The sequence below is a fragment of the Charadrius vociferus genome, unplaced genomic scaffold, assembly GCF_000708025.1.
Source record: "Charadrius vociferus isolate BGI_N301 unplaced genomic scaffold, ASM70802v2 scaffold600, whole genome shotgun sequence".
Lineage (NCBI taxonomy): Eukaryota > Metazoa > Chordata > Aves > Charadriiformes > Charadriidae > Charadrius > Charadrius vociferus.
The window spans coordinates 2117367-2127505 of NW_009646404.1; the positions used below are offsets into that span (position 1 = coordinate 2117367).

The 10139-nt window shown below is 39.6% G+C and overlaps 2 protein-coding genes across 2 annotated transcripts in view; both read left to right on the forward strand.

The window, feature by feature from the left end:
• Positions 1 to 88: 88 nt before the first annotated feature.
• GNPTG (N-acetylglucosamine-1-phosphate transferase, gamma subunit) lies at positions 89 to 9022 on the forward strand. The gene is made up of 9 exons (XM_009894834.1): positions 89 to 151; positions 2233 to 2287; positions 2400 to 2483; positions 3519 to 3612; positions 5121 to 5235; positions 5794 to 5876; positions 6140 to 6268; positions 7684 to 7765; positions 8831 to 9022. The coding sequence occupies exons 4-9, from the start codon at positions 3562 to 3564 to the stop codon at positions 8953 to 8955; spliced, it is 585 nt and encodes a 194-aa protein (XP_009893136.1). The 5' UTR covers positions 89 to 151; positions 2233 to 2287; positions 2400 to 2483; positions 3519 to 3561; the 3' UTR covers positions 8956 to 9022.
• Positions 9023 to 9538: 516 nt separating this feature from the next.
• Positions 9539 to 10139, forward strand: part of LOC104295551 (chromosome unknown open reading frame, human C16orf91) — a 1212-nt gene continuing 611 nt past the window's right edge. The window contains exon 1 of the mRNA XM_009895322.1: positions 9539 to 9604. Coding sequence (XP_009893624.1) covers positions 9539 to 9604 — 66 coding nt within the window. The remainder of the gene's footprint in view (positions 9605 to 10139) is intronic.

Consider the following 10139-nt stretch of genomic DNA (forward strand, 5'->3'; position numbering starts at 1 on the left):
GGGGGACACGCGGGGACGGGGGGTGTCAGCACGACCCGATGCACAACTCCGTCTTAAACGTTTAACTCTCCTTCTTTTGAAAGGTTGAATAACCCGTTCTTGCCTCAAACAAATAGGCTGCAGCCGAAGGTGTCCCCGTCGGCAGTATCAGGTGTGTGCGTTACCTGTTCTGTACAGTTCTCATCGTTTGGCGACAGTCATCTGCTAAACAGCCCGCCTGGGCTGTGTGCGAAGATGGATTTTACTTGTTGTTTTATGAGCGTTGTGGAAAATCAGCACGGGCAAATGTATCTTATTGTGCTTCTGAAGGGTTATGAACCCTTTGGTGTTCCCACTGCTGTGTGGACTGTTTTTGCCACGGCGTTACCCATATGTTTTGTTCTGTGTTTTCTGAGCCAGTTGCAGATCCTTCCGATCCTTACTAAAACCTTTTTCACTCCTTGAAACAATCCCTGACATTCTTGAGAGCATCATATAAAAGTCATCCCATCATCTGAGAGTGCTTAATACTCAAAAATTGTTTTTAAAAAAGCCCTAAGAGTAGTCTTAGAACAAGTCCCAGAGGCTCGGTTTCACACACAAAGTCTGGGTGCTGCAATGTAAATCCACCGCTTTAGTGAAATAAACAGGAATCTAAAAAATTCTAGACCTATGTGGAGGAAAGTAGATAAAATAAACACTGAATGCAAACAGTAAGCAAACGGAAGTAAGTGTAGTCTCTGCTAACCTTAGGCAGACCCGTGTTCAGGGTCAATAAGGGCATTTTGGTGTGGTGACATCAAACAGGATTATGCTTAATGTCTTCTGTCACGTTTTGTAAACCCAGATCAAGTGTATAAATTCTGCACGTTCTGCATGTGAAAAGTGAAATAGTTAGAAATGGGATTAGTAATATTTAGAATGCTGGATGGAAAGATGCCAAAAATAGCAGGAAAAAATGTTAAAAGGACAGTACGCTAGAAATCCTGCGTTCCTGGATGTGGGAACTTCTGCATAGCCAAAAACTGGGAGTGCCTGTGGAACTGGCATCTAGGGCATGGAACCCTGTCTTGCGCAGTTACTGCTCTAGCATGGAAACCTTGCTCGTTCTCCTCCTTTACAAGAGAGTTGGGGTAATAGTTCCTATACAGAAATGGAGGCATGAGTCTAATGCATTCCTCAGGGATGTTCAGATTTGCTTCTCCTCCTCTGTGGGTTGAGCATCCTCATCCCTAAGGTGCAGACTGCACGTAGTAGAGGGGCAAACCCTTTGGCCAAGCCTATGGTCATCTGTAGAATGGAATGCAAGATCATACAGTCAGGAAAATCACCTGGGAAACGGAACCTGCCTGTATCCCTGTGGTTAGGGCACTGCAGAGGGCATGATTCTGGTGCTCTGGTTTTTGTTTCTAGGATTGCGTGTTTAGGTCTTTGGGAAAAGTACACAGGCAATCCTGGTAGTGGGGAATTAGAATCCAGCATGGGTTTTTATTTTATTTGCTTTGTAATCTCTTTTCTTCTCCTTTCCTCACAAATAATTAATCGTTCCATGCAAAATTACCTTAAACAAGGGACGCTGAAATACCCCTGTAGCCCATTGTTCAGAACTTTTGGCCCTTTTGTGAATGGCAAATTATGTCTTGGATTCCTTTGACAGCAAGGCTGGAATGGTCAGTTCTACAAGAGCAGAATTGTAACTGCTGACCCAGCTGACCGTAAAAGGTTTATCTTGTTGAACGCTAACCAGATCAGACCACGAAGGCAAACTGTGGAAAGGAATGTCTAGTTAGAGAATCTTGGCAATACTTAAATACGCAGCACTGTGGAGGTTCTGAGCAAATGGGCTTTACCAGTATAAACTTGAGGAGTTTGGATGACTTTGGGGACAGACAGCTGCCAAGCAAGAGTTCTGGTCGTTTCCATGTTAGCTTTTTGGCAGGGTCTGCACCGATGATACCTTCTATGGATCTGGCCTCCAAATAGCTGTTTATATACAGGGTTCTTATTTCATCATAGAAAGAGGCTGATCTATTGCACTGAGTATTGAAGATAAAAAATTTTAAAGATCATGATGCAAACCAGTATAGCACTCGTGGGAACTTGCAGTAATCCATATGGAAGATAAAAATGTCCTTATGTACAGCAGAAAACTAAATTTGTCACATAGTCCTTTGCAGTTTTGTTGCCACAGTATCTTGCTTAAATTTAACCAAAACATTATTCTTCCTTGATGCCATTTTGTGGTGTTTTTAGGCCCTGCACATCTCTTTAGGCTTGCTGGCAAGTGTTTCAGTTTTGTGGAGTCCACGTGAGTAATGGATTTGGATATTTGATTCTGTATATTTATTAGGAACAAACTAGTTTTTTATTGCAGTCTGAAACATTTCTTACTTTTTCTTTTCTTTTTTTTTTCTTTTAAGGTACAAGTATGAGTTTTGTCCTTTCCATAATGTCACTCAGCATGAGCAGACTTTTCGATGGAATGCATATAGTGGGATTCTAGGGTGAGGCTTTTAGACCTTTAAGTTTTACTTATATTGTTAGCAGACCATTTTATAGATTGTCAAAGAGCAGGCAGTCGTCTTTTATTGGTCAGCGTAGGTCATTGTAATTCCCAAGGTGGTGTGTGTAAAAATACCCTCTCTTGAAAAATTCAGATTTTTTGGTTGATAAATACTAACCTCCGATTTTGGCTGGAGGCTGATTAATAACCAGTGGCAGCTGCGGGTGTGACAAGTTCATGTGAGAAATTCAATAACGCGTAACTACAGCTTATATTAACAAAGATTTCATGTCTCTTAACTATTTTCACTTTGAGTTGAATATAACCTTACAAAATGAAATGAGCGCTTTATGCCTAGTTGTTGTGTTAAACGTATTTAATAAACGATAATAAAGACTCAGTATAGACCCCCAAAAGTATCCCAAAGTATTCAAAGACCCCAGAGCATCCAAACCATAAGACCTAAAATACATTTAATTATAAACCAGAGCACCGCTTTAAAATCACTGCCTTTTTAAATATTTTGTATATAGATGTCTCTTTTTTTTTTTTTTCCCGATGTGCACAATAATTACTGAGCCAATGTGAGAGGAAAAGGGTACTTCTACATGCTGAGAGTGTCACTGGCTTTTGGACTAGCAGCAGTAAAGACTAGTTTTTGTAGGTGCTCTCACCAGCACTAAAAATCCTGCAAGCAATCTGAGTTGCGCAGGGTAGTTAGCATTGTGGAATTTGTTGTGATTGATGTATAAGCTGTATTTTATTGGATTTAAACATGGATTTGTAAGTGCAAATGGTCTGCAAACTGAAAGCTGATCCAAACCTGTGCTCTCAAAGTGCCCCATAGCGCAGCCTGAAAAACAAACTGCTCCGTTTATAAGGTCTTGGCTGTAAGAAATGGAAATACTAAGACAATAAAAATGAAATATATACAGATAAACTGTAACACGCTGTAAGGGTATTCCTGTTTTTCTTCCTGACTGTTCACCTTTTTCTTTTCAGTAACTTAAACTAAAATGATGTCCTGTTTTTTCAGAATCTGGCACGAATGGGAAATCGACAACAACACATTTGTTGGAATGTGGATGAGGGAAGGAGACTCATGTGAAACGAAGAGCCGACAGACAAAGGTATCGTAACCTAGACTATGCCAATGCCCACAGCATGACTTAGGACACTACAGACTGAAACATTCCTACCTCGAAGAAGTCATCATTTAAGATGAGATATAGTACATGAAGATGGATTCCTTGTAGGAGCTAGGTGAATGGATGGACGAGGGAAGCTAAAATCAGGATAAAATTTTGAAGAAGTTTACTTATGTATTCTTATTGGTTACTTTTAACTCCTTTTTTTCTTTGAGAGAGTGGAATATTCTGGTATTATCGCTACTGTAGGAACATACAGTGCTTTGTAATTTGTGTCAGGAAAAATAAGGGAAAAGAGGTATTTGTTGAATTCAAGATGGCAACCTATTGTGCTAAGAACATCCAGGAAAAAGGAGGGAAAAGAATTAGGCAGTTAACAGCGGTGTGCGGAGAAGCTAAGTAAGGCATTAAAAGAAGAGCAGAGGGCACGTGAGGAGAATTAAGGAAGGAATCAAGCATATGGAGTGGTAGAGGAACCAACACAAGAGAAACAGATTCTGGTGTGAGTACATTTTAAAGAAAAAGTAAAAACTGTGGAGCGGTTAAAATGTTCCTTTTCACATTCAGACAGTCTCCGTGCCAAGTAACTATTCAACTAGAAGGGTAAGGAAGGGTGTCTGAGGCCTGCCCGATGTATGCCACATCATTTGCGCACATCCTTTATCCTTTTATTCATTAATGTTTTTCTCTTTCCACCACCCATTTCAGTGTGTTACAGTTTTACAGATACAATTAATTAAACCTCACACTCTCTGGTGATGTAGATCGCTTTCGTGAAGAAGGGTTAACGATACCGTATAGTCCACAACAGGCTGCTTATCGTGCAGAAGATCCTTAGCTATTGCAGTGATGGGTGACGATACAATACTCGAGAGAGGGATATATAGTTGGAATAATAACTAATGTGAAGATGGGATAAGGGACAAAATATCTTGGCCAAGGTGAAAATTTTCTGTACTGTAATGGAGGTGCCTTGTTAACATCTTTATCTGCTGTAGAGGCTGCAGAAAGAATTGGTGTTCTTGTATGACCTTTGATATTGTGGTTCAAGTCTTTCACTGACGTTCAGTTTTGGATAGACAGAAAATACCAGGGCTGCAAATTTAGAGATGAAAGCAAATTTCTGCAGGCTGGATGTGTATTGTTCTCTTTAGCACATTGGTCAGAACTAAAAATTATTAAGGTACTAAAGGGTGTCCTGTTCACCCTCCTTTTTACTCTCATTCTTGCTGGAAATATGGTGGTTGGGAGTCCAAGGAGCAATGATAGGTGCAGGGATCATTTTCCGTTAGGAAGCAATTTTCACCTTCAATAAAATAATTTGAAGATGTGCTTGCTATGATTCTTCTTCTGCGGGTGACAGCACTGGAAGCTTTGACATCATGGTGTGTATAGAAATGCATCTGCTAGCGTTGGAAGACAGCAAATTGATCATCAGTCCCGTTTCATGTGGAGGTGTTTCACTCATCTTTGTTTTTACTCATGTTTAGGTTCATCTTGTTTGTGGGAAGAGCAATAAATTGGCTTATGTGTCTGAGCCGAGTACTTGTGTTTACTCTCTGACATTTGAGACTCCTCTCGTGTGCCATCCCCACTCTCTTTTAGGTAAGACCTAGAAAATCTTTTTTGTACGGAGCAGCTGGCGTATTATGCCAACCTCACAGTGTAAATTTTTAGGTTCTTTGCAGTTGTAACTTGATATAAGTGAGTATTAAATGTAACACAGAATACGAAGTTATTTTGAATCACAGTCATTATAACACATAGGTATTTCTCAAATAAATTGGCATTGCTAGTATAGACCCAGTGACTGGTTTTTTGCTGTTTTCTTGGACTGGTCGTAGGAATCAGCCCTCTACTATCTGCTCATTTACTTACATTAGAAAAAGGGAGAGCTCAGTTAGAATTACAGTCAACAAAGAAATATGAGGCCTTCTAGATAAAAATAAGAGAAAAATTTTTGTTTGTTGGCATTCTCCAGAAACTATAAATGTGTGAAGTGAAATTTAAGTTTAACCCCAGCTCTTAAAAGCAGTAGATACTATGTACTGTATAGAAACACCGAGTTTTTAAAACAAATATACTTGCATGCTACTTGAGGAGCATTTAATTAATGCAGGACAGTGCTGTTGGTTTTTACATGGTTTGTCTTCCATTTTTCAGTTTATCCAACTCTGACTGAAGCACTACAAAGGAAGTGGGATGAAGCAGAGCAGCTTCTTTATGATGAACTAATAACTGACCAGGTTTGTTAATGTCTTCCAACTCTATTTGGTAAAGACCAATTACTGTCAAATAGCCAAACCTGGCTTCTGCGGTTTCTCCTTTTCCAATGGATGTATTTGTTCTGCAGTTGGCAAATAGTAATTTTTGTGCTCTGTAACTGCTATATCAGCTGGTAATTGTAACGTTTTCAATAGTGAAGCTTGAGAAATTGGAATGGCCAGTGCAAATTACAAGCAGAGATGAGAGTCAGGTGGATTGATCTTTTGGAAACTTTCTTTTTTAGGGATACAAAAAAATACTGAAAGAGATTTTTGAAGAAGCAGGACTTCTAAAAGCAACAGAAGAAACAGAAGTTGAGAAACAGAACAAGAAAATAAGTCTGGAATTTGAAACAGTGGAGAAGTGCAGTAAGGTATCGAGCGTAATATTTACAATGTTGAATTAAATTGCCACTTTTTTATTGTATGACAGTATCAGTGTGACAGCATTATGTAAATACTGTCTGGATTCAGCTGACATCTGTTCATGGGATTATCTTTTCTGGTTTCGATATGTAACAGTCTGCATACAGAGTGATTTGCTCTCTTTATTCTAGCCCTTAAATCAAAACCACACTACCCCACCTGAATTCCCAAGAAGATGGGGGGGGGGGTGGTGGTGTAGGAATTGGTGTAGGTGCTTGGGTTATGGACACCTTGTAAGTACTCTTTCAGTCTGGAAATAGGAAGGAATTCCTAGGGAAAATAAATGCGTAACCAGCCTTGGGAATGTTGACACTTCTCTCTGTGGACAATTGCTGAGACGTGTAGGAACGCGTTGGCTGTTACACAAGCACAAGGCTGAATGCTCTATGCTGCGTCTATTTCTGAGTGGCTTTTATGTGTGTGAACAGCCCTTCTGCAACAGAATTGAAACAGGGGAAGAAGAGGTAGAAGGTATGCTCAGCCTAAAAGCGTGCAAAGCTGCACATCAGAAAAAGAGCATGGAAGGGAATTAATGCATTGTAACGCAGAGAAACAGCTGCTGTTGTCATTTTATTTGAAAATGTAGCAAAGACAAAACACCACATAGTATTTCCTGGATATAACCAAATAAACTGTGGTTAAGCTGAATATACTTACATAAAGATTGCCATTTTGATGTGGTACTGCTAGGAGCTGGAATATTCCAGCTTTTTTTTTTTTTCAGTAGTTAACAATACAGTATTTAATAATTTGTACTTCTTTTTCTGGCTTCATTGTAGCTTAATTGACATAAAGTTGGCTGTTTAGGCAACCAAAGAATCTTAAATCATTAATCTTTTCCTCTTTCTTGATTTGTGTAAAAACCAAACTACAATAAAAAATTGGGGCTTCTTTGAGATTTCCCATATGTGGTTTGAGTCTCAAAAGTACTAAGCAATCCCTGGCTCTGTAAGTTAACAGAAACTGCTGAAAGTGAGAACATTAAGTTTCTAGGGCAAGAGTTGAGGAGGTGACAATTTCCAGGCATTATGATGTAAAATAAAATAAGGCTGGTCCAGTAGCAAACTCAGGAATGCAATTTTGTGCTGCGATAAAATGCTAGTTAGAGGATAGATCCAAAATAGTTACAGAAAGCACTCATAATTTTTACTCTTAGGATTGGAAAAAGCTGGGTCCTGTTTTGGTAACATAGAAATGTATCTTTTTATAAAATTTGCACCTTGTTCTTGGAATAAGCAGTTTAAGATCTTTTAAGTCAAAAGCTGTAACAGCTGTGCACAGACCCATTGTTTTTTATGAACTGCCATTTTATGTATGCATTTGGAGAGTGGGAGAGCCATTTTAAATGTATTTTCTTTCTTAGGAATACCAGCAACTTTCAAAAGAAATAAAGAGACTTCAAGATTTATTAAGTCAGCATGGTATTGCATACAAAGGAAATTCTGGTGAGTTTTATGGTACCATTCTTTTTCGCTATTGTCTGTTCAGAATGTGAATACTCAAATGTTTTCAGTTACTGCAAGGACTAAACAATCTGTCGTATATGAAGATAAAATTTAGTAGACAAAGTTTTTAGTAAGTACTTAAGTCTTGATTCCTGCACAAGAGGACTTATTTTGCCCCCAAAAATCTGTTGACGACTTGAAATTTTAGCTTTATAGAAAAAATTTGACTGCTGTTGTAATTGAGGTTTACCTCCAGTAGTTACAGTGCCAGAGAAAAAGGAAATCAGTGTTACAGCATTGGTAGCACATAAGCATCTTTTAAGTAACTCCACTTCCTGCATAGTCAACCACAAGGGCTGACTTCTTTGAGAACACTTGAAATGTTCTGTTTCTGTTTGAATTGTTTTTAATCCTTTCTTAGTCACCTTTTTTTCCTCTCTTTGATTTCTCTTAGGTAAGTACCATATCACATGCGGTTTTTAGAAGGAAAGACTGTTTGGTGCTGGATATGAAGAATTCTGGATTAATTTCAGACAAGTTGGGGTTTGGTTTTGCTGTTGCTTTTTCTTTTTGTCCCTTCCCCCCATTTCTTCCAGTCCATCCTGCCCATTATTACATGAACTATTTGTCTAAGGAGGATTTCATTTACCTGAATATATGTTTACACCTTTTAGGTTCATAATTGGCACCTCAAGATAACAATTAACCTTTGAGCTAATTAAATTAGCTTAAAATTAGTGGCAATTTTTTCTTCTTTTCATTTTAAGAATCTTTCTTCTCTGTTTTTTTAAATTGGTGACTTTCTTTTCTAGGGAAAACTCATCATATTAGAATTCTTGTAGAACATTTTATCTGCATGTTTAAACTATTAACTATGTAACCTGGACAGTATTTCTGCCTGTTTGATAGTTCATTTGATATTGCAGATTAGAACTGTATAATCAAAAGCGGAATTCACAGCTTACTGTAGATGACTTATTTCAAAACTATTTAGTGAATCCTGTGACAAAAATGTTTTGGTGTTTAAAAGCAGAATTAGCTGATGTCTTAAACTAAATATTACAGCTGAAAATACCAGTGTTGAACATCGAAGTCACAAACTGGCAATGGCAGTGACAACTGTTCTTAATGGGTCAAAGGATGATGAGCACCTGCATGGCGATACAGGAATCTGGAATGATACTGTGTGAAGAAACCTGGGTGGTAAACAGAAAGTTCATACGGAATGTCATCACGTGTGTTATGACACTAAGATGATTTACCTTCTGCAAGTATTCTTCACTCCGAATTTCTGCCCTAAAGCAAAGGGGACATAATAGAGCAAGGGCTCGCCATCACTGAGAACAGATGGCTAGTTTCTGAGAACATTCGTAAAACTTCTTTGCTAAGGCTGGTATTGGGCATAGGTTTACAGATTCTGTGTCTCCAGTCCCAGCTTTGTTATTTTCTTTGATCAAGCATGGTAACGGGTGGTGTAAATACAAAATAGTTCAAGATCAATCCTGTCAGATGTTGTATAAAAGGTAGTAAATACAATACTAAGAACATGTTATTTCATCTGTATGCTAAAGTGTTTTCTGTGCAGACTTTAGCAGAAAAAGAAATGTTTTCTGCCACAGCAGTGCATGACGTGCCACCCCACCCACCTGCGTGAAGGGGTTGACGTCATCTTTGGGTAGCGGGTGGGTAAAACGAAAGCTGTTCAGGGTCTGACGGAAAGGTCCTATGAAAACACCAAATTGTTGTCAGAAAATATTTGTGGCAAGAGAATACATGGCAATTCTCTATGTAATATGGAATAAAATGGGCTCTTCCAACGCCAGCTGTGGAAACATTACTGTAGGAGCTGGTGGAGGCCAAGAATGCCGTTTACATAGAATCATAAAATGGTTTGGGTTGGAAGGGACCTTGAAGATGATCTAGTTCCAACCCCCCTGCCATGGGCAGGGACACCTCCCACTGCCCCAGGCTGCTCCAAGCCCCATCCAACCTGGCCTTGAACACCTCCAGGGATGGGGCAGCCACAGCTTCTCTGGGCAACCTGTGCCAGTGTCTCACCACCCTCAGAGTAAAGAATTTCTTCTTAATATCTAACCTAAATTTACCTTCTTTCAGTTTAAAGCCATTACCCCTTGTCCTATCACTCCGCTCTCAGATAGAGTCCCTCCCCATCCTTCCTGGAGCCCCTTTAGGGACTGGAAAGGGCTATAAGGTCTCCCCAGAGCCTTCTCTTCTCCAGGGTGAACACCCCCAACTCTCTCAGCCTCTCCTCACAGCCGAGGTGCTCCAGCCCTCGGATCACCTCCGTGGTCTCCTCTGGCCCCGCTCCAACAGGCCCATGTCCCTGCTATGTTGGGTGCCCCAGAGCTGGACG

What these genes read in the sequence shown, in the direction of transcription:
- GNPTG (XM_009894834.1), top strand. Translation starts at nt 3,562, where the DNA reads ATGTGGATGAGGGAAGGAGACTCATGTGAAACGAAGAGCCGACAGACA. An exon ending in CAGTGGAGAAGTGCAGTAAG is followed by an intron (nt 6,269 to 7,683) that starts GTATCGAGCGTA and finishes TTTCTTTCTTAG; the next exon opens with GAATACCAGCAACTTTCAAA. An exon ending in TGCATACAAAGGAAATTCTG is followed by an intron (nt 7,766 to 8,830) that starts GTGAGTTTTATG and finishes TAAATATTACAG; the next exon opens with CTGAAAATACCAGTGTTGAA.